A 24,626-nucleotide genomic window follows, 5' to 3' on the forward strand; every position below is an offset into this window, starting at 1 on the left:
ATGAAAGACTCCAACCTACTAATACTATATTATGAGATTTAGGCTGGAAATACGGAAGCAATGAGATTTAAGCACCTAGCCTTAATTGACATCCCCAAAATATCAAAAATCACCAGTTTTAGGAAGGAGGAGGGAGGCGGGAAGGATTAATAGTTGACTAGGGGCTGTTTGAACGTCAAAGCACTCCGCTTTGCACAGCTGTTACCTTGTACAATACTGCTAGTGGTTGAGGTAAGTAAACTTTAGCTTTTCATCCCCTACTTTACATAAAGATCTTTAGTCACCTCTAGCTTTCTGGCTGTCACAGGTGATGTTAGCACATGTATAATGCTTTGTTTGTCCCTAGCCTGTCTTTTAACATTTGAGTTTGACTAGCTGTATAGTAGCACTTTGGTGGTTTGAATGCCCAAAAGCATTGTATTAGTTTTGTCTGTTTTATAATTAACTATTAATGTAAAAGGTCTTGCCTTAATTTTAAAATTTGTTCTTAGAAAAGTTCATTTGATGTAAGTCATACTGCATAGCTCTTTAAAGGCTTCCATATAATATAGGACAGACCAAAGGCCTGGATTCAAATTCTGTCTCTGCTGCTTACTAGACTTTTAACCTTTAGGTAAATTACAGGTATGAGTCTTCCTTCTTCGTAATCTATAAAATTGAGATAAAATAAAAGTACCCATCTCATAGTATTGAGAATTAAATAATACCCATAAAATGCTTAGAATGCTGTTATTCAGTGGGAACTGGGGTTGGTGTTTAACTTTTCCTGTATTGTTTGAATCTTTAAAAATAATTACATGTGTAATTAGAAATACACATTTTTTAAAATTTGAAGCTCATGCCAGTACTTTAATTGTCTGATTTACCAACTTGAGCTTCTTTTCTAGTGTTCACAATGAAAAGCCGCGATTTCTAGATAATACAGTATTAAATGGCATACATCTTGTAGGTGTATAGGTTTTTCTTTTTCTTTTTGCTTTTGAGAGGTAGTGCGTTGTAGTGGAGGAGCATGGGCTTTGGAGTCAAATCTAAATTTGGATTCTGTCTCAGCCATTTATTAAGACTTTGAGCAGCTTTCTTAACCCCTCTGAGCTTCAGAGAGTCTGTTACCTACCTCACTGGGTTGCGTAAGGATTGCATGTGCTAGTTTTCCTCGTTTCCCCATCTCCTTTGGTGAAGGGAAATTGGTACAGTGTGGTCTAAGATCAAAGGTGGTCATGTGTGGGTCATAAAATATTTTCCCAGAACATACTGTATCCCTAGATCAGGACATACCAGTAAAGTCAGAGGATGTAAATAATTAATTTTAGAGGTGAAGTTTTTAACAGTTTATGTGACGAGGTTGTTGGTTAACAGCAATAATTTTTTTAAATCTCAGGGGACTGTCTTAATTTAATTCACCATTTATTTGTACCAACCAACCTTTAAAGCTCAGAGGCTTCAAAAACCAAAATGTGTCTCAAAAGGACTCTGGCAAGGGAGGGTAAAGTCAGATTTAAAGCGAGCGTATGGGCCGCCGCCTTCTGCCGCTCCTGGCGCTGCTTGTGTGCTCGCTTGGTGCAGCTGGTGCCTCTTTTTGTGAAGCGGCAGCTGAGGACACTGCGGAGCTCACCCTGGCCGATGGAAAGCCCAAGGAAGGAGGCAAGACTGAGAACCACCATCATATTAACTTGAAGGTGGCGGGCAGGATGGTCTGTGGTGCAGTTTAAGATTAAGACGCACACACCACTTAGAAAACTCCTGAAAGCCTACTGTGAACGACAGAGTTTGTCAGCGAGGCAGGTCAGGTTCCGATTTGAGGGGCCGCCAGCCGGTGAAACAGACGCCTGCACAGCTGGACAGGGAGGAGGAAGATCCAGCTGGTGTGTTCCTGCAGCAGGCAGAGGGGGGTGTCCTCTAAAGGGAGCCCGCTGCTTTATCCAGAACTCTGTTCCTCCAGGCCCAGAAGGCCGCTCCGGCAGCAACCCTCAGCCCATTCCCCCACATCCTGATGGCTGCGCTATAGTTTTCTCTGGTCTTTCATTTCCCCATTCCTTTATTGTGCATAAAGTAAGTGATGTGTGCGCACAAGCATTTGCTTTTTTTTTTTTTAACTAAATGGCCAATGGTATGTTTTGATCGACATCAAATGGAGATGGGATGGGGAAAAATACTGGTTCTGTGAAAATACCCCCTTTCTCCATTAGTGGCATGCTCATTCAGCTCTTACCTTTATATTCCAGTAAGTTATTTTGCTCTCACTGTTTAACAACAAAAAAAGAACAACATAAAAATCCTTGCATACCTTGTTTGATTGGAGAATTTTAATGTTTTTCATTTATCATTTTAAAACTAAGGGCAATTTTATAACTTTTTTATACATAGCTGTTAAATGTAGGGCAATCTGTCTTTAAGTAGGGGTAAATTACTCTAAAAAAATGAATCCTAGTTTTCCCTTCAAGTCAAGCGTCTTGTGGTTTAAATAAACTTCTTGTTTAAAATGAATGAATAAAGTGAATATATATATATATATATATATATATATATATATATATATATATGTGCTCTGCTTTTCTCTTACACTGCTATTGCTGTTGTGCATATCTATTAATATCACATATAGTAATTCATGTGAATACTTTTCCAGTGAGGCTTGTTTATTCTAGTATAGGAACTCTGTATTAAATAATAATAAGAGTGGTCTAACTAATGTTGTAGTTGGAAATTCTAGGCCCCTCAAGCAAAAATTTCCAAATGGGACCCCTTATCATTTAACTGCAAAATAAACAGCTAATACTTTGATGGTATTTATGCCTTGGAAAGGAGTAAAAAAGAAATAGTTTTGGACTTTCCCTATATAAATTAGAGCTTCCTGAGTAGCAGTTAATAACTGAATGCTTCCCACAGGTTTAAAGGCTACAGCTGAAATGGGTATGTGATTATGTGTATTATTATACGATGTGTAGGGTTTCATATAGTGTAGGAATTTTGAAGATAACCTATAAACATCCTTGATTGGATGAACAGAATTATAAATGAGTAGAGGGCTATGGAAGGTTGGTCTCTTAGAGTTCATTAGTGTTGAAGCCCTATTGTATTGTCTTTTGTAATGTCTGGGAGGGGTGCATAGTAACAACTAATAATAACAATAATAAAAATAGCTAATATATTGCACACTGATACTTTATGCCAAGCACTGTGCTAAAATCATTACATGCATTATTCTATTTACTCCTCACTACAACCTTAGATGGTAGGTACTATTCCCCAATTTTATAGAAAAGGGCAGACAGAGAGATTAGGTAACTTGTTTAAAGTCACATAGTTAATAATTGCCAGAGCTAGTAATCCAATCAAGGTCAGCCTGACTCCAGAATCATTTTATAGCAGGAGTGTCTGTGGTATAGAAATTAAGTGATCCTCAGGAGGTGACTCAACAGAACCAAGAAGTTTCTGATCCCCAGTTGCTTTCACTTGAGAGGTTCATGTAAAGATCATGAGTATTTTCTCATTTCAATTAGATTTTTCAGTGCAGCATGTTGAAGTTAGAAGTGCTTATCGCACACAGAGATGCTATCTGAGCAAGACATGGATGCTTGGGCCTTAGTGTAGATTTCAGAACAATAGAGCCTTAATTGGTACATGTTAGAAAATGTACTTATTTCTGGTCTTGTGGAAGTCACAGCAGAGTAGAAAGAAAAAGCCAATCTGAAATGTTTTTCCTTTTCCAAAGGGCAGCTAAGGTACCCAGGTATCTTTGCCCTCCAGGGGTGCAGGTGTGCATTTTGTATTCTTTAATCTTTCACACAAATTAAAGCTTATTCCTTTGCATTTAAAAATAATATAAAATGACATTCTCCGTGTTTTATTGCCAGGCAAGAGCTTTGAACTTCTGTCTCACTGAAGTTTGATAAACTGCAAGGATTTTCCAGGGTTGGGTGGTGCACCTAACCACAGAGGGAACATTGAACTGATAAGAGCTGCAGGTGAAGGAAACCACCAGGGAGCAGCAATTAGAGAGAGCTCCTCACACTGGCTATGTGAAATTCTCAGAAGGGAGGAAACTTTTCCTGCCTCTGCTGGCTGTTTTTAGCTTCTTTTCTTCTCCCACAGATTAAAAGAGCACCAGGGCTTTCTGCTTCCACTTTGTGAAGTAGGGATGGGCAGGGTGAATACTCTGTGGTGGGTGGTTAAGTTCTAACTTCATACAAATATTGACTGGCTTGCACACCTATGCAGGTGGGGACAGGACCTCCCTCACCCCCATATACATGCACATATGAATTCGCATAGACACAAATGGACCACATCTCTCAGATGATTTTATTATCAACATACACCCCTGCCTTTGTGCTATGTGTAAAGATCATATTTACTTCTAAAACTAATTATAAAATGTCAGTGATGAGGCAGTATGGTGTAGTGTAAAGAGCATGGGTTCTTGGTAAGAGGCAAACTTTGGTTTAAATCTTAGCTTCTCTCTTACTACCTGTGTGATCTTGAGCATTACTTTAATTCTATAAATCTCAGTTCTCCCATTTGTAAAATGGAAATAATCAAAATACCTATCATAGGATTGTTGTGAAGAATAAATAGAATAATGCATATGAAATAATTAGCATAGTATCTGGCACATTGTTGTCCAATAAGTTGCACAGGTGCTCAAAATTGGTAGCTGTTATTATCATCATTATTATATGTAATATTAAACTCTAACCACCTGATTGGTAGATGACTATTAAATAGGTATAGTCCTTTATTTTTCTTTATTTTTTTCTTTCTCTCTCACCTACTTTTTTTTCAGTTTGTTTCCCAGAAATTAATTATTTTCTTTCTTTCTTTCTTTCTTTCTTTCTTTCTTTCTTTCTTTCTTTCTTTCTTTCTTTCTTTCTTTCTTTCTTTCTTTCTCTCTCTCTCTCTCTCTCTCTCTCTCTCTCTCTCTCTCTCTCTCTCTCTTTCTTTCTTTCTTTCTTCTTTCTAAGAAGACAAAAGTACTTTTGTTCTAATTGCGTTGAAGACATTTCTTCCTTAAAACACTGACTTTTAGCCCTTGGAGCTGGGGAGAAGTAGCACAGATTTGCTTCTAAGTATGGCAGAACCCTTTCATTTCTACCATTTAAAAAAATCCCGTACTAGACTTAGGTAGATCTAAGTCATAGAGGCCCATATAGCCGAAGGAAGGAATCTTTTTGTAAGATCAGAATAAGCGGGTGGAGGAAGGGAAGGAGAATACAGAAGTGAAAATATAGCTGTTTTTAATGTTAGCTTGGCTGTTTCTTCTTTCAGTTTAATATATACTTAATTGTAAAACAATACCAGAACTTGGGATGTATTTTATCTCACAGCATCACTCAGTTTGGCCATTTCTTAGACAAGTAGTTTTCCAGTTGAAAGAACTCTTGGTGAAACACTGATTTTGTCTTCCCATCTTTTTGGGGGTGGGGGGACTGGAGAACGTTTGCAGTGATTGATGGTTGTTAGTGTTGGGAAGCACTCAAGTGAGCAGAGTAAGTAACAATGTAAACATGTCGTTCATGTGGACTTCAGGCTGGTGCACACGTGGTAGAGCCCTAGGTCGCCGTTAAATGAAGACTCTGAGTAGAGCTTGGGTAGATAAACTTGTTTGCTTTATAAGTTTTACTGGACCACCAGGACTTTAGGAATAGTTTTGTGAAATACTCATTTTTATTCATTTTAGGTAATTTCTCCATCTTTTCCTAAGGGATAAAACTATGAAAGAGGCAAATGTCCATCTTGACAGCAACTTCGTGGAATTGCATTTTGTCAGGATATTCATCATTTGGGGATTTTTTATTCTCGCTGCTCCAAAAGAAAGTTGTGATTTAAAAAAAAATGCTATTGGATGGTAAATGGAAAACACTGAATTGGAAGTTTTTATGTGAAGAGTGCCTAGATACTACTGTCACACCTCTAAAGATAAAATTCAGGGAGGAGGAACAATCATTTGTTGAGTACTGGCTATATATCAGAAGCTCTGGTCTTTGTTTACTGAAGTAGACACCCTCAATAGCCCTTTGAGATGGGCTTTTAAGAAAATATCAAGCAAGCCAGGCACTCTGGTGTTTTACATGCATTACCTTATTTAATTCTTATAATCCTATGATGTAGGTACTAATAGTATTATTACAAATAGTAATAGTATTATTATACATATTTAACAGTGAGGAAATAGGCTTAGAGAGTAATTTGCTCAAGGTCACATAGCTAGGAATTGATAGGGCTGAAAATGGAACTCAGATCTCTCTGAGCCCATGTTTTTAACCAGTGATTCTTGAACTTCAGTATATAAGAAGCACCAAGGGTACTTGTTAAAAATTACTGGGCTCCAGTTAGAAATTCAAGGTCACTAAGTCTGGAGTGGTGCCAGTTTATCAATCTGCATTCAACAGGATATCTCAGATGATTCAGATCAACAAGTCAGTTGGCCGTATTTTGAGAAAAAGTTAAATTATGTTTCCACACAGGTGCAGATTAAATAACTAAGATTGAGCTTCCAAAGACAGAGCCATGATTCAAGCCCATTTCTTTCTAATTCTAATACTCAGACCCTTTCTGATAAGCCCATGATTCATTCGAATATTTACCAGTCACAACAAATGCAGAAAACATAATTTCTGATAAATTGAGCCACACAGATTTCACTTATTATTTTCTAAGGTTAGTATAACAGCTTATACCACCAGTTTTCATGATCCTTAAACTTTTCAGTGACTTTTTTTTTTTTTAATTAAAGAATTGAGGGTTTTCTGCAATCAGATCATGTACACTTTAGGCACTCTTCCCTGGAATAAGTTTCTGAGACATGACAGAAAGTGGAAGAGGATGGGGGGAGGTGGGAAGAAAAGAACTTCCAGGTACATCTGCTTAATGGTGCTAAAGCTCCTCTCCAGCTCACCCTCATCACTGAAATGAAGGGTTGATGCTAATTCTAACAGCCAACCAGATGGCAGTAAGTCATGTGCTACATCATGTCCAATTCTACCGTTTGGCACCATAGGTATGTCTGTTAGGGCCAGTAAGTTTGGTTGGCCTATTTCAGTCCACTTCCTAGGGTAGAGCCAATACGTTGATTGATTTTTATGGCCTCCTACTGGGATTGGGAGGACTTTTATTTTTTTGCCTCTCTCACTTTTATTTCCTCTTTTGCTTTTTTTTTTGCAGCTCAGCGACATGTCCTCACATACATGGAAGATGCAGTGTGCCAGCTGCTAGAAAATAAGGAAGATATTAGCCAATACGGCATTGCCAGGTTCTTCACTGAATAGTAAGTACACGAATGCTTTGCCAATAGGCAGAGTCCAGAGGAGGCACTTGGAAGCAGGCAAGGTACATGAAGAATGAATAGAGCAGGACAGTGCTGATTATGTGGTGGCAGTGAGTGCTTAGTTTTGGTAGGCTGGTCCAGGGCTGCCCAAACATGTTTTGGAACATGCCCTTGGAGCAACTAGTTTAATAAGGTGTTCAGTGATAAGTCTCATGATGGTCATGACTACAGAAGCTCAACAACTGCTTGTTTGATCTATTAGATCTGTTTCTTTAGGTCCCTCTTATAATATTTAACCTTCTACCTAATTCAAAATATTCACTCTGATTTCCTTTAGTTAGTGTACCTTTAGCCTGTGTTTTTCATGGCTGGCTTTTTCACTGAAATGTTTAGGATGATGTTCCTCTGCACTTTTCTTTCTGTAGGATGCTATGTCAATCACATAATGATTTAAGAGTGTTTTAGGGGCAGGACATCTTTCATAGATTGTATCTTTGAAGGACTATACTTCTTTGTAAAGTGTGCTTGGACTGTGTAAAAATCAAAATGATTACTACTTTTTTAGCCTCACAGAACTGTTTTTAGCGCTCAGAGAATCACTTTAAAACACCTTGGTAATCATGAAAGGATTTGCTAAAGAAATACAAAGCGTTGTTTTTAGTACTGATGTACCCTTACATATTTATATAATCATTTGAAGTCTCCTTCCTTTTGTTCTAAGGAAGGAAGAAAGAAGAGTCACCTCTTAAAGGTTTCTGTTTAAGGTGACCCATGAACTCAGGTCCATGCTCCTTGAAACAGATTTCTTCTTTCTATTCTCCAGAGGTTCCTTGGAGATCTACAACTATTCTAATGGCCTAAAATTGGGTTGTTAGGGAAGTACTTGACTCTCCCAAACTCTTTTGCTGAACTATAGGTCTCGCAAATAAAATCTAGATTTCTTATGGATTGGAATTTTGTTTCTGGGAAAAATGGCTTTCCAGGAGCCGACTTGGTCCCTTCTCCCAATCTTCCAAAGAAGATAAAGGAGAGAAAGGAGTCTTGCTCACTCTCATGGCGTGGGAAGCAGATGAGGTGGGCAGGGAATAAAGACTGAGACTGAGTAGCCTTCTTGCTTTGACAGAACTCACAATCCTAGGGCTTAAGTTTCTAGGCCATTTAATCGGTACCAGCACCCTTGAGGTTCCTTGCCAAGTGAAATATGATTCTTCTGGGGCAGTGCTTCCTAGCTTCTTTTCATTTACTCTCCCCCCACCCCCTTTATAAGTCTTTTCCCTGTTACTCTGGCTCCTGAGGGTAGGCATCATTTCTTCTTCATCTTTGTACTCCCAGTGCCTGGTTCAGTGTTAGCATATAATAGATGTTGGTAAATGTTGAACCAACAAGTGGGGTGGAAGGGGCCAGTGGGCGGGGGGGGGGGGGCATCTATAATACTTTCAACAATAAAGATGAAACCTATTTAAAATGTTGAATCAACAGCTGTATCTATGTTTTAAGTTGTTACATACTATAACTCTTGATCTTGTTAATAATAAAGGATATCTCTTGTTTTCCTCTTTTTGTTGTTGATTCTTTTTGCTAAAGCTCTATATTTTCCATCTAAGAAGCTGTATGCTATGTGTATAGCACTCAAAAGTGAACCCCACTGGTCTGTGTAACTGATACTGAACTCTTGAGAGTCAGTGGTAAAACTTATGACCTTCAGAATGCTATCGACTGTAGCTTTTATCTACCAATACACTGTTGAAAAACAAGATTTTCCACAGCGCTGATAGAAATCTAGTTGCTGAGTGATCTGTTTCTTGTCTTTGGGAAACTAAAATTATATAATGTATGTGAATGTTACTTACTTTGACACTTCTGTAACTCTAAGATACCATATTGGCCAGAGACAAGTTATTTTGGGAATTGAACTAGCATCAAAGCTCCAAAATCCTTTAAAAAAAACCAACTTGAAAGACCTGGATGTCTGATGGAATAGGAAGTAGTATTTTATGGATAAGACCGGGATCAGTAAAGGCTACTGATTTTACTTTGATTTGTGAATTTTGTTTATCTAGTGAAAACCCTTCTTTCTTAGGCCTCCTTTTTGTGTTGATTCATAGAAACATAATGAGGTAAAAAGAACAATGCCCTAGAAGGCAGAGATCCTGATTCTTATAAGTCCTAGTTCTGTAATCTTGGGCAAATTTCCAAAGTTTTCTGAGCTTCAGTTACTTTATCTGTGAAATGGGTATAATAAAGTCTTATATGCCAATAATAAAATAATAATTATATTTTATAATAAACAATTTTTTATTAAACTCATACTATGTCTCAGCCACTATAATTCTTTGAAGTAGGTACTATTATTATCTCTGTTTTATAGATGAGGAAATAGACTCAGGAAGGTTAAAATAGCTTCTTTAAATTCACAAGCTAATAAGTGACAGAGTTAGGAATCAAGCCTTCTCTGTAATATTACAAAAGCACTATTCTCTACTGCCTCCAAGTCACTATACTGCCTGATGTCCTGGAGACCTAACCAGACAATATTTTGAGGGCTCTTCTAGCTATACTTTCCAAATTCTTTCCATTTTCCCTTATGAATTATTACATAGTCTTGTCTGGTGACTTCAGTTCATTGCCATTTTAATATTTAGTATTGGCCTCTTGGGGGATACCAAGTGGAGCTGGCTCTAAACAATAGGAAACATTTTTTAAAAATATGTTAACTGAACACTTCCATCTCTCAGTTTCAAGTTCACACATTGAGATTTTCATACTTCTTTTTAAAAATTCTCACCCAAGGATATGTTTTTCATTTATTCTAGAGAGAGAGAAAGGGAGAGGAAGAGGGAGAGAAAGAGAAACATTGATCGGTTGTCTCCTGTATGTGCCCCAAACCCACAACCTGGGTATGTGACCTGACTGGGAATCGAACCCTTGACCCTTCAGTGCATGGGATGACGCTCCATCTGACAGAACCACACTGGCTGGGGCAAGATTTTTCTACATTTAGTGATGGATGATTTACTTTTAAACAATGATAAAAGTACTCTTGTTTGTGGAAGGCTTTTCTGTTGATTTTCTCTTCTGGGTCTGCTTGCCCTCTCACTTGTGCTGTCACTCCTTGGTTGTTGGTGTTTTCCAACAAATCTGTGATTGTTCCAGCAAATCTGGATAAGCTGTAAAACATGAGTAGCTAAGCTGTACTGTGCATGTGTGTCTGCAAGACTGAGCTCTTTAGATCATATTGCTCTGGACACTCTTGAAAGAAAGATTCTAAATCCCAGAGGATTTTCTTTTATGTCGTATGCAACCTCTACCTCTGAATATTGTCTTTCAACTAGTGGAAGGTAAAAGGAATTAATATTTAGTGGTGCTGCTCTAAGAATAGACCAAGTGTCAGCACCAGGTCAAGACCTCTGTGAAGAAGTACATCCAAGAAAATGAGGCTAGAGTAGCTGTAACTTAGAAACCACAGCAGAGTGTGACCAGGTTTTGTGGTAAAGAGAAAATGAGAAATGTGGTTTTTTAAGACATTGGAAAATAATGATGAGAGAAAAACAGGCTGAAATCTGAGAATTCCTATCAGAATTGGGAACCATTCTTTACAGGCTAAATTGATAGTTACAACACTGTGGCATCAGGGAGCTTGACCTCCACCTACTAATATAGAAGAGAATGATACTCTGTGGTCTTGGTTGGTGGGCCCAGGAGGGCTCTTTCTTATGATAAAGTGTCTTGTTTTTGTTTTGTTTTTAAATGATGATTTTAGCTTCTTGGGGAAGCTTTCTTGACGACTGTTTTGGTTACAAGTACACAAATTACCTTCATTGATCGAGGTTTCTTTTAAGGATATGTGAGAATATAAGACAACATTCATTCAGTAATTATTTTTGAGCTGCTACTATGTACCTGTGTGTACTAGCCAATGGAGATATAGTGCTGAGCAAGACAAATAAGGTAATTACCCTCATGGACCTAAAGTGTTGGTTTTTTTAAAAATTATCTTTATTGTTGAAAGTATTACAGGTATCCATTGTTTTCTCCCCACTGACCCCCTCCACCTTGCTCCCACCCCCTCCCCAGGCCTTCACCTTATTATTGTCTGTGTCCATGGGTTATGCATACATGCATATAACTTCTTTGGTTAATCTCTTCCCACCCCCCACACCCCTTCGCTCTTCCCTCTGAGATACAACTGTCTGTTATATGCTTCAATGTCTCTGGGTCTATTTTGTCAGATTATTTTGTTCATTAGCTTCTTCTTAAAGAAGACCCTTCAGCATTTCATGTAATACTGGTTTGGTGGTGAAGCTTATCTGTGAAGTTCATCTGACCTTCAGTTCTAAATGATAGCTTTCCTGGGTAGAGTAATCTTGGTTGTAGGTCCTTGCTTTTCATCACTTTGAATATTTCTTGTGACTCCCTTCTGGCCTGCAAAGTTTCTGTTGAGAAATCAGCTGACAGTCGTATGGGTGATCCCTAGTAAGTAACTGTTTTTCCCTTGCTGGTTTTAAGATTCTCTCTTTGTCTTTAACATTTGGCATTGTAATTACAATGTGTCTTGGTGTGGTCCTCTTTGGGTTCCTCTTGTTTGGGACTCTCTGTGCTTCCTGGACTTGTAAGTCTATTTCTTTCTCCAGGTAGGGGAAGTTTTCTGTAATTATTTTCTCAAATAGGTTTTCAATATCTTGCTCTCTTTCTTCTCCTTCTGTCATCCCCATAATGCGAAATTTGGGCAGCTTGAAGTTGTCCCAGAGACTCCTTACACTATATTCATATTTCTGGATTCTTTTTCCTTTTTGCTCTTCTGGTTGGGTGTTTTTTGTTTCCTCATATTCCAAGTTGCTGATTTGATTCTCAGCGTCTTCTACCCTACTGTTGATTCCCTGTGAATTATTCTTCATTTCAGTTCCTGAGCCTTCATTTCTGATTGGTACTTTATTATGCCATTGATCTCACTAGTTTCCTTAATAGTCTTACTAAGATCCTTGAGCATCCTCATAACCATTATTTTTAACTCTGTATCTAGTAGCTTGCTTGGCTCTATTTCATTTAGTTCTTTTTCTGGAGATTTCTTCTGTTCTTTCCTTTGTGACATATTTCTTTCCCTCTGCATTTTGACTGCTTCCTGGTATTTGTTTATGTATTAGGAAGCGCTGCTATGTCTCTTGGAATTGGTAGAGTGGCTTTGTATAGTAGGTGTCCTGTAGGGTCCAGTGGCTCAGCCTCTCCAGTCACCTGAGCTGGGCCTTCTAGGTGCTCCCCTGTGTGGGCAATGTGCACTGTCCTATTGTAGTTGAACCTTGGTTGCTATTGGCGTTACTGAGAGGAATTGACCCCCAGGCCAGTTGACTGTGAGGACCAGCTGCAGCTGCAGCTGAAGAGCTGGTGTGCTGGAGACACCCCTATGGAGCAGGATTTACTTCAGTGGAGGTTTGGTGTTCACCGAGTCTGCCCTTTGAGTGTGTCAGTTGCAGATGTGGTAGGGTCATAATCCAGAAGCTGACCACGAGGTGCACTGTCTCTGGGGCCTCCTGGGAGGTTCAAAGTCAGCTTCTGCCTGTGCCTTGCCCAGGGCCACCCAGCATGAACTACACAGAAAACTGTAGATGACTGCTACTTGTGTTGGGCTTGGAGGTATCCAGGAGTGCCCAAGCTATGAACCAATGCAGGCTGCTGCTAGTGCCAGGCCTGGGACCACTTATTGAGAGGTTTGGGGCATGCTGAGGCCAGCTGCTGCTTGTTTGAGAGATTTTTGGAAAGTCCTAAGCATGAGGCTAGAGAGGCCACTTGCATAGAAAAGCCATTGGAAATGGCTTGGATGAGCTTGAAAGTAGGGAGGGGCCAGGTCTCTGGGAATCACCAGGGTGGGGCCAAGGGTGTGAATCAGGTGCTGGAGATTCAGATATGGTGCTTTCCTGCCAGCGCTGTGGGGGGAGGGCTCGCCAAAGGAGCAATGGCCTTTACCAGCTCTTCTGTCTGAGAGAAAGCTGCCCCTCCAGCTCTTACCTTGATTCTAGGCAAATTAGTTCCTCCCTGAATGTCCCAGGTTCCTTTCAAGCTGCTGCCCAGTGCTGGAGCTCACAGGGAGTACTTCTGAGTAAGTCTGCATGCAGGCCCTTTAAGAGGAGCTTCCTGGAACTCCCGCAGCCTCTGCTCACTCAGCCACAATCCCCACTGGCTTTTACAGCCCAAAGTTGTGGGGACTTCTCTTCCCGGCACTGGAACCCTGGGCCGGGGAGCCTGATGTGAGTGGGACCCCTCTCCCCGCTGGGAAACCTCTACTGCCGAGATATCCCTCCCAGTTTTAAACTGCAGCACCTGGGTATGGGACCATGTCCACGATTCAGCCAGGATCCCCTCCTCCACGTCTCTGCCTCTCATACCAGTCTTGATGCTTCTTCAGTTCCCTAGTTGTAGGATTTCTGTTCAGCTAGATTTGAGGAGGTTCTGAATGATGGTTGTTCTGAATTTTAGTTGTAATTTTGATGAGGTTGTGGGAGGCAGCAGATACTGCTGTTACCTACGCTGCCACCTTGTTGTCTCATGCACCTAAAGGTTTAGTGAGGGAGGCCCTGGCTGGGTAGTTTAGTTGGTTAGAGTATCATCCCAATATACCAAGGTTGTGAGTTTGATCCCCAGTTAGGGCGCATACAAAAATCAACCAATGAATGCATAAATAAATGGAACAACAAATCAATATTTCTCTCTCTGTCTCTGTGTCCTCTCTCTCTCTCTCTTTCTTTCTCCCCCCTCCCTCCCTCTATCTAAAATCAGTTAAAAAATAATAATAATAAAATTTTAGTGAGAGCGATAGTCAATAAAGAAGTAAACTGATGCCGACAATGGCTAATAGTTAATAAATACTAGCTATGTGCTAGCCACTGCTCTAAGCATATAATATGTTATCTCATTTAAGTCTCACAATACTATGAGGTGGGGTATTAGTATTATCTTTATTTTACACATTAGGAAATGTAAGCACACAAAAGTAACATTTTCAAGGTTACATAATTAATTACTGTAGCAAGATAAACAACAAGGAAATGACTAGAGTAATGTGATATTTAGGATGTCTGGGAAGGCCTCTTGGAGGAGATGGCATTTGAGGGCTTATCCCATGGAATGACTAGCTCATCCCATCAGAGAGCCAGTAAGTTATCATGGTTCAGGTGACTCACCATCTCTTTGTCCACCTTTATTACCTATGCTTTGTGTCCAAAAACTATAATTTGGTTAATTTTATTTGCTGCTACTCAGAATGGAATGCCATCAATAGGTGGTGGTCACAGAAAGCTATGTTACAGGTCATTGGCCTCCCTCGTGCACTACTCACATATAATAGGTGAAAGTAAAATAATTAGTCATCAAAATTATTTGTTATCTAACATATAGGGTATAAATATGGAGATGGAAATCTTTGTCAGTTTTTAGAAAAGTCCATCTGATACATTAATCATCAGAATTCAGTTGGGAAGTTGCATACCATACACTCTTGTAAAAGATGCCAACAGCAAACTCCTTTTTTATTACTTTGATTAGAATAAATCCATGAAACATGAACTTCATTGATTCACTCTTGGATTTAAAAAAAAAGGAGATTCTAATGGTGCATGTTCCTAAATCACTTGAACTGTAACTTTAATGAAAATAATCCATGATTATGAAATATGTATTCTTTCTTTTTTGTTTTTAAACAGGTGCTCTAAGCCCTATGAAAACATGACCCACTTCTCTCCTAAGTAATCTAGAACAATCAGGGCGTAAACTTTCAGTTCTAAAGTTGGCAGATTTTCTTAGGATTATCCGCCATCCAGCATTTAAGTAACGTTGTTTTGGGTTCTTCTTGTGTTCATGGTAACAGGAGTGGAGATTTGGAGCAACAAGAAACAACACATCAGAACAAACCAGATGTCACTGATTTCCAGACTCATAGCTTTGAACGAGGAATGGCTTGAGACTTTTCTGGGTCATTTCTGCTCCATGTTTTTCCTACTTATTGTTGTCAAATTGAGCCAAAATGTGGTGTGCTGAAGTAATGGTGACTAATCTTATTGTATACTTCTTCAAAAACGGTAATGCTTCTCCCTACCCCACCCCATCTTTTTTCCATAGTTCAGTTCTTAGCTGGAGTTGTCACATTGCAACAGAAAATTACCCATTTGTCATTGTCAGCATCTGTATTCTCACAGACTCAGATAATTGCCAGGAATAGATTTTGCCTTGAGCTAACACAGTCCCATCCTCACTGTTATTGGCCCAGGCACTTCTGTTAAGCCGTCATTTGTAAATCTATAGAGCATTCTGGTTCTTTTCTATATTACCAGAGATATCCTATTGCAAAAAGAATCCAGGGAGATGTAGTAGTGAGTTTAGAGTCACCACAATCTATTTTGAAGCTTAAAAATCCAGGTACATTGAGGATATCAGAAGCTGCTTATTTGCTCTGAATTCATCCCTGTTCTTCAGTCCCTTCATGTTTTGATTACAGGAAGCCATCCAACAGTACTTGACCTGGTAACTGAGGAAGCCATTTCACAGCCCGATGGTCCCCTGACTCATTTAGAAGTCAGAGTCAAAGGTTATGGAAGTAATAATTGGGCCCAGATTCTCCCTGTAAGGAAAGACCTTACTTCCCCACCCCCTCCCTCTACAAGTTAAGAGAAACTTGACTGTTGTGAAACGGTTCAGTAAGAGGAAATGTGGGCACGCCATCCTTGGCTGAAGTATTCAAGACCCAGTGATATTATTTCTGTTTTCATGGGAGCTGCTTTTATATGGGAGCTAGTATAAAATTTAGGTGTAATTCTCCACACTGAAATATTTTCCCTTAGAGAAATTACTTGATTTCTTTTAATCTATAAATAATATAAAGACTCTTTACTTGGTCCAATCCAAGTCCTGATATTCCTTCTCATACCACCACTCTGACAGTTTGAAACTTTACTTCATCAACAATAGAACAATTTATCAGTGCTTTCAGTTTCCTCCATGATTTTCTCAGAACTCTAGATCTGTGGTGCTGGCGGCACAGGCCTGGCACAAGAGCAGGAAAGAATGACACAATCTGGCACCTTTAACCAGAAGGTTTTAATGAACTAGGGTGGGGGTGGAGGGGGTAGAGAGGAAGAAGGAGGGACAGTTAGGATTTTGGCAGCCATACAAAGGTTCTTCTTCCCTGAGAAAAGGGAAATGAAAGTCAAATGAATCTTCTCTCTGTTACTGTGATCTGCTAAGATGTTTGTCTGTCTCTGAGCTTCCATCCCCATGGCAGGTGCATCTTTACAGTCAGTGACTTCCCCATAAAACAACTTGTTTCTCAGGATCCCTCAAGAGGGGTCATGTTCAACTAATTTCCTGTCTGAGGCCATAGCTGTGATTCCTTTCTTCAACTATCAGATGCAGTTCTGACCAGCACAATGGAAATTATCTTTTCAGAAAAATATCATGAGCATGTAAATTTGTTTTAGGACACGTTGATCCAGGATTGCTGAGTTCTGGGGCTGCAACAGTAGGTAATACTGTTTCTGGGGTGGCCATAGAAGCAGTCTTAAATTCATCCCCTTGTCATTAAATAACATTAACAATAAATGTCTTTGTTAATGTCCTTATGTTTTATTTTCCAAGGTCATTGCTAGGGATAATAATACCTGTCTCATAAAGTGGTGTAAATCAAGTGAAATGGCATGTGTAGAATGTCTGGGTAGATATAATTCATTTCCATTATGTTTAATTCTCCTTTAGCTCCAGTTCTATGGGATTTTTGCTTCTCTCCTACTTCATGGATATCTTAGAAAGTGACAGTCTTTCTCTTCTTTCTCTTTAAATAGTATCACAGTTGAAGATCTTGAGGACTTTTTGTCTCTCTTGTTTTCTGTAACACCTTTTGCTTGCCTTGCATTTTGTATACTTCTTTTGGAGATTAAAAGCATTTCATGATTTTCTGCTCACCTCTTAGCCATTTAGTATTATCCACTTCACTCATCATGTAGTTTATTCAGACAATAGCCTAAGAAAGCTTTTCTATCCCCCTCCCCCACACTATTACACACATACTCATTTTCTGTCTTACCCTCTTTCCTCTGGCTGCCAACATGAAAAACTTCAAGGTATAATGGGAGACCTGAGCCAGTCAAGCCTAGCTAACCCATATTGTTCCTACTCTTAGTTCTAGCGGTGCGGTGATGTGCGCAGGGTAATGAAAAGCAGACATTCTCTGCTGAGGTCATTGCTCCTCACACTGGCAACCTGCTCCAGGAAGCTGTTTATCTGTGCTTGCTGAGCCAAGCTCCAGCCTCCAAACAGTTGGAATGTATTGAGAAACCACAGAGCCCAAAGAGAGAATGTTACACAGGCAGTTCCAAGCAGGGAGAGCATATTTACACCACAAGCTGCAGTTTACATGTGTGGGGATAATTGTTCACCTGCCCACTCTCATACTTCACCTTCTATGCGACATACATGCCCTCTCAAGGGGGTTTAACCAAGAGAACTACACTGCTATGCCAAATTGCCCTGAAGTTGCCTTAAGGAAAAGAATGTATTATAGAAAATTTAATGTAAAAACCACCTTTTTAAGGTAGTATTTTTCCGAGTCAAATTTAATGTTTAGAATCTTAAACCCTATAGGCCTGATCTCTAAGGCATCCCTAAACCCTGTTCCTTGCGTAGTTTTTCCAAGTAAATATATGTATTTTTTATCTCTTTACCACAACATCAAGTATTGTTACAGAGTTTCAAATGTAGCCTATACCAATAGGAATATAAGTTATGGTTACTTGCCTATAAGGGGATGTAATCTGATTTAGGAGATAATGCTTATTCATTTATTTTTTTTAAAGATGAAAGCACTTTATTAAAGGTATATTTGCAAATATAAAAGACATTGCATCCTAGATTCAATAAAGCCAAGTGGTAAACAAGCTCTAAGATCTTTTAGGAACAGGAAGGATTTACAGCAGCATTTGAAACAAACATTTTTTAATGCAATTCAAAATCTCATTACAATGAACTTCAAACAAGTATCTAAGTGATTAACATGACTTTTTTTTTTTTTTTTCATATTTGGTGGTCATGGGGACAAAGTAGTCGATAGTATTGATGTCCATCCTTAATTCCCTATTGGGGCCATTGTCCCTTCTCCAGAAAATTGGTCTCAGCCAAACAGGAGTTGTTAACACCTTTCTACCACCATGAAGGCATCACACAGCCAATAACTGACTGACACAGGGATTAGAAGGGCTGGTCCCCTTGCCTCAAAATGGGACTGGTGCTGATGTGCAATTCTTGCTCCAGAGCTTGCCACCAGATCAGGCTGAACCTGGATTTTCCTCCCACCCCATCCTGTTTCTGTTACACTCTCTCTTCTCAGAGCACACCCCACCCCAACCTCCATAGTCTTCATAATTTTGCTTTTTCCAGAATGTCATATAGTTGGAATCATACAATATGTAGCCTTTTCTAATTACTGTATTTTTTAGTTCAAGAATTGCCATTCAGTTCTTTTTTTATGGTTTCTTTAGTAGATCTTATCTTTCATTTGCTTGAGCATAGTAAAGCATAATTATTAAAAAGTCCATAATTAATTATCTAGATTCCCTGTGGGTCTGTGTTTATTATTTATTCTGTCTCTTGGTTTTTTATTCCATTGTCTTATAGTGTACTTTTTTCTCCCTTTAGCTGAGAGCTGTACATTATATATGAAAAATTATAGAGATGATGTGAGGTCTAGAATAATGCTATCTTTCTTCAGAGAGGATTTACATTTGTTTCTGGCAGATGGCCTGCACATTAGCAATCCTGGATTACCTCAATCCAATCAAGGGTTGAAATCATTTGAAGCTAGGCTTAAGTATCAGGGAAGGCTGATATATTTCTAGATATAGCTTTTCAGAGTGCCAACTAGAGCCTGGGTGGGTCCTGAGCTCCAGTTTTTTGACCACTAAGCATCAAGAATCATTTGAAAATTAAGGAACTTAACTTTAATTCAAAATTGTTACCTGCTCAATCTATCACCTGCCTCTTTTATGACGGCTGAGGCCCCTGGAACTACTAGTGAGTGTGATAATACATTATTTTTGAAGTGGTGATTAATATAAATGATATTGTGAGATACCTGGAACAACTTTAATATGATATGAAAATATCTGAGATTTCTATTGATTTAAAAAATCACAGGTATTGCTAATTCTATGTTTACATTCATAATGGAAGGAAATGCTAAATTCCAGTTAGAGGTTAGTAAAACTAAAGATATCATTTTTTTCATATCCAATTTTGTGGAATCCCTTGAATTCAATACACAGACCCTTCTGTTTAGAATTCTTGTCCATGGGAAAAAGTGGCCCCAAGTATTGGGCTCACCTCTGCATTTCTCCTCCTCTTGGCCTTGTCATTCTTCATTTGCCTTGGTGGCTTCAAACAGATGCTTTTAATAATTCATCCAGTTTTTCTCAGCCAGGAGAGTTAGTCTAAATTACATAATCTACTTTTATTGTAAGAGGAAGTAATTTGGAACTTTCATTCTAATGGAATATAATTATATTAGCAGAAGTAGAAAATATCACACACTGCAAGGAGTCATAAAGAAGTCTAACTTGACTTGTGCAAGACTAGTACATGTTGAAAAGCAACAAACAGGAAATGTATAATTAGGATAGGACCATTTTGTGGAAGGCTCAATTATGTTGAGATAAGAAGAAAGGCAAGGTAAAAGATAGTACCTTATAAAGTCTGAGAAATAAAATTTACTGCCTGATCTTCTTTTAATTTTTAAAATTCAGTAACTATTAAGTATCTACTATATGCCAATCCCTGTGCCAGACATCGTCCTCAACGAATTCACTATCATTCTCATGGGAGGCAGAAATAATGGCAGTTTACATACCAGAAAAACACTATTATTCTACAATGTTTGTGGACCTCCTATGTGCTAGATACCATGGTAGTGAGGGATATAAGATGAATAAGCCAGTTGAACTTGAGGAACTTATGAATCAGGGAGAAAATGAAACGTAAGCATAGTTATTAAGATGCCATTAAATAAATACCAAATAGAATTTCAGGCCACATGTTTTTGGGATAAGTGGAAGGAGAGATTTATTCTGACTACAAATTTTGAGGAAAGCTTCACAAAAGAGGTAGCTGACCACTTAGTAGAACAAGCAGGTGTTAGAGATCTGTTGCATTTTTTCTTCAGTTGTGAATTCCATCAAGCTAGCCCATTAATTGCAGTGGATGGAGCTGGAGAGCTGTTCATCTGGCAATTAGCAAATGGTAGTGAAGGACAGAAAAATATCTTTCTGATAGTTTTTGCTTAGGAATTTGGGGACTTAGAATTTAGTCATAAACAACTAGATTGATGTGTTTAAATGCCTTGAATCACTATTAAATCACTCCTTACTTTGTAACATAGTAACAAGATCTTACAGATAGCTAAAACAGTGGTTAGGAAATTCTGTTGTGGATTTGAGAGTTTCCAAAAGCGTCATCCACTAATGGGCAGAGTGTTCGGTGATAGATAAGTAAACATGAGTTAACTAGTAAACATGGCTTAGCTAATAGAGTAAGAAGTCCTGTGTCCTGTGGTTACCTCTCTCTATCTGAGGAGGGGTGTAGATTGTAGACAGAGGGGTGCACTGTCTCCGTTTTGCAGGGCTTTTTTTTTTTTTTTTTTTAACAATAAGAACATTCAGCAGCACTAGATGGTATTCATCTGGAGTTTAGGATGCTCACATGTTAGTTTGTTTAAAACAAGGCAGAAAGAATTATTTTTTGCCAGCTACATCATTCCTGGCAAGAGCTTAGTACTTTGCTGCTTGTCTTGTTTTTGTTGTTAACCCATTAGAGAAACTAACCCTTGTATTGGTTCTGGCCAAATCTTTGTCATCATTGGCCCTAAAAAGCTTGCACCTGGCCATTCTGAAAGCCTCTATCCTCAGTGATTGCTGCTCATCTCTGCAGACTCCCCAAAGCCCTCCTCCCTTTTTCCTGAAGTACCTTCGAGCATTTCTGCTTGGCTACCCACTCTCTCCTATTTTACCTCCTCCTCCTGCCTTACTGAATACTGGATTTCTCAGCTCACAACTCTTTAAGAAGGAGCTTTATTTCAGAGTAGAAAGGGGCCCCCATATGAGGCCTATTATATCCATATCAACTTGCTTACCCTTTTCAAACAGCTATTGTCTTTTAATAGGGTCCTGCCTGGCAGGGGGAGTCCTTAATTCCTGCCATATAAGAATGGGCAGCTTGAGTTACAGTGAACTGCAGTTTGGTGCTCTGATCAAAAGGCCTCTGTTGTTTTTAGTGTTTTTTCCCCTCCCTCTCTCTCTCTTTCTATATCCTGGGCTAATAATTCAGCACAGCAAGGTCATTACAGGCTTTGAATTGAGAGCTGAGAGTGTTAAATTACTGACCTAGAATAAAAGAGATCTGGGGGGCTCTCAAGAAAGATAAAGGGATTCCGGATAGTAAAGTGCAAGCCCAGCAACCTCACTTCTTAACAATATTATTTTGTTAATCCTCTCTGTCTCCAAAAGTCTTTTCTGGGGCAAGGAAAGAACTCCTGCCAGAGAAATTAGGTTAGGAACTCAACATCTTCTGAGAGCTGTGGCCCAGGTGCTAGCAGTTCATGGGTGCCTGTGTAGCTGTCCCTTTTGTCTCCTCCCTTGTCAATATTTCCCTCTCTTCCACCTTGCTCCCTCAGACAAATATTTACTCCTTTATCACAAGTATATTTGACATAAGTATATTTGAAATATACTTGTGATATTTCAGCTGAAAGGTTATATCTAACCACATGAGGATTCAGACATGTGAAAAACATACCACTTTACCCCAAATATATCTTAAAAATATGACATTGTTTAATTAAAAAGTGCTTCCATTCCATTTATACTTTGTAAATATTATTAATCTGTCCCTCCCCTACTTTACCAAGAAAAGAAAAAAAGCCCCATTGTGAATGACCTCGACTCTATTGGGCCTTCTGAAGAAAGTATTTCCATTTCTCCCTTTGCCAAAATTGTTATCTCCCATATAGTCTTCTTTATAATTATCTCTTAAAGCCAGTTACTGTTCTCATCCTTTGGAAAACACTGACTTCCTAAGTCTACTATTTTTAGAAAAGTACCCCAATCATCTTTCACAGATCTTCTGCACAGCAAAGTAATAATAATAGCTAATAGTCCTTGAATGTGCCAGGCGTTCTACATGCGTTATTATCACATTTAACCTTTGGCAACCTTATGTAGTAAGTATTCTTATTACCACCATTTTACAGATAAAAAACAATTCAGGCCCAAAGTGGCCCAAAGTCACACAGCTAGGAAGAGGTTAGATTTGCCCCAGCCTAGTGCTTCTCGAACTTTAAAATGCATGTGAGTCATCTAGGGGTCTTGTTAAAATGCAGAATCAGATTTAGTAGGTCTGGAATGGGGCCTGAGATTCTGATTTTTAACAGGCTTTTAAGTGATACCAAAGCTGCTATCCTTGATCAACACTTCTAAGTAGCAATGCTGTCACCATTCCTACTTCAGAACCACTCTGAAAAATGTTTTGGTTGTAACTTCTCATTCCATCAGAAAATTCTATAAATATACATCCTGGGTATTTGACACCAGTAACTTACCTTCTTTAATTTTTATTGTGGTAAAATATACATAACATAAAATTTTCCATTTAAACCATTTCTAAGTGTGCAGTTTTATGGCATTAAGTACATTCACATTGTTCTTCAGCCATCACCACTGTCCATCTCCAGAAGTTTTTCATCTTCCCAACTGAAGCTCTGTCCCCATTAAACACTAACTCTCTACTCCCTCCTTCCCCAGCCCCTGATATATCACCATTCTGCTTTCTCTTTCTATGAATTTGACTACTCTAGGTACCTCATAAAAGTGGAATCATGTAATATTTGTCTTTTTGAGACTGGCTTATGTCATTTAGCCTAATGTCTTCAGGGTCTATCCATGTAGCATGTATCACAATTTCCTTCCTTTCTCAAGCTTAATAATACATTTTTTTGAGGCTTAATATTTTATTGTATGCGTATATCACATTTTGTTTATCTGTTCATCCCTTGATAGACACTTGGGTTGCTTCCATGTTTTGGCTGTTGTGAATAATAGTGCCATGACCATGGGTGTACGGATATCTAAGTCTCCCCTCTCCCACTCCCTCTCCCTCTCCCTCTCCCTCTCCCCTCTCCCCTCCCCCTCCCCCTCCCCCTCCCCCTCTCCCTCTCCCTCTCCCTCTCCCTCTCCTTCTCCTTCTCCTCTTTTTTGTCTATAAACCCAGAAGTGAAATTGCTGGATCATATGGTAATTCTACAATATCTTACTTTCTTTTTTAAATCCTCACCCGAGGATATTTTTTCCATTGCTTTTCAGAGAGAGTGGAAGGGAAAGAGAGACAGGCAGAGGGAAACATTGATGTGAGAGAGACACATCGATTGGTTGCCTCCCACACACGCCCTGACTCAGGATGGAGCCTGCAACCGAGGTATGTGCCCTTGGGAACCTTTTGTGGAGTCTAGTGAGAACAAAGGATGGCATAAAAGCACCTAAAAGTCATAGCTGTAGGCAGAAAATAGAATTTACCTAAAAATTTTGTCTGGTGCTATACAAAGCGCAGATATGCAATGGGTGGGGAAAACCTGGAAGGAAATGAGTTGAAAAAACTAATGAAGAAAACTGAAAAGAAATTAGATGAGAATATGATATGATCTGGCAGTAAAACAGACAAAAGCTGTTTTTGAAGTCTGGAGGTAAAGAGCAGTAACATTGTGGGGAAGGAATGGCAGGATCTGTCTGCAGACGACTAATGGGAGCCTTACCTGCAATACTCAACTCAGCTTCAGTAGCAGAAGAGAACAGTACAGACAGGGTGAGGCAGTTGGCAGAAGACACATGGAAGTTGAAAGATGGAGCTGAAGAGAAAGAAAGAACAGACGACAGGTTGAGAGACCACAGGTGAATGAACATGAGATGGAACATGTAGCAGGAGGTGAGATGTAACAGAAATACTGCAACATTCTGCAGGAATATTCTTTGTCCAGAAACTTTTCCTGTAAGGCCAGGGAAATTTTCCTGGAGAAACCATGAAAGCATGATTACTCTGGACTTCAAGTGAAATTAGGCAAGCTCCTGGAAGTTCTTTTACTAAGAGCTCTGTTTAGAGGCCTTGTGGGAATGAGGCAAACCAGAAATTTTTGGTGTGTTGTTTTGAAAAATTGTTTATTACAGAAATGTAACATTGCAGAATATTTGGAATACAGAGGAAGAAATCAATGATAAGCCAACAGCTCTAACACAATAAATACAATTGTCTTTTAAATTTTTAATATTTTTTTATGCAGGCCTACTTCAATGTA

At 39.1% G+C, this 24,626-nt stretch overlaps 1 protein-coding gene across 4 annotated transcripts in view; it reads left to right on the forward strand.

The window, feature by feature from the left end:
* Positions 1 to 24,626, forward strand: part of CSTPP1 (centriolar satellite-associated tubulin polyglutamylase complex regulator 1) — a 170,895-nt gene that overhangs the window by 33,741 nt on the left and 112,528 nt on the right. For all 4 annotated transcript variants that reach the window (XM_081152622.1, XM_081152623.1, XM_081152625.1 and 1 more), the window contains exon 3: positions 7,162 to 7,264. In XM_081152622.1, coding sequence (XP_081008748.1) covers positions 7,162 to 7,264 — 103 coding nt within the window. The remainder of the gene's footprint in view (positions 1 to 7,161; positions 7,265 to 24,626) is intronic.

This window comes from Miniopterus schreibersii (assembly GCF_964146895.1).
Source record: "Miniopterus schreibersii genome assembly, chromosome: 12".
Classification (NCBI taxonomy): Eukaryota; Metazoa; Chordata; class Mammalia; order Chiroptera; family Miniopteridae; genus Miniopterus; species Miniopterus schreibersii.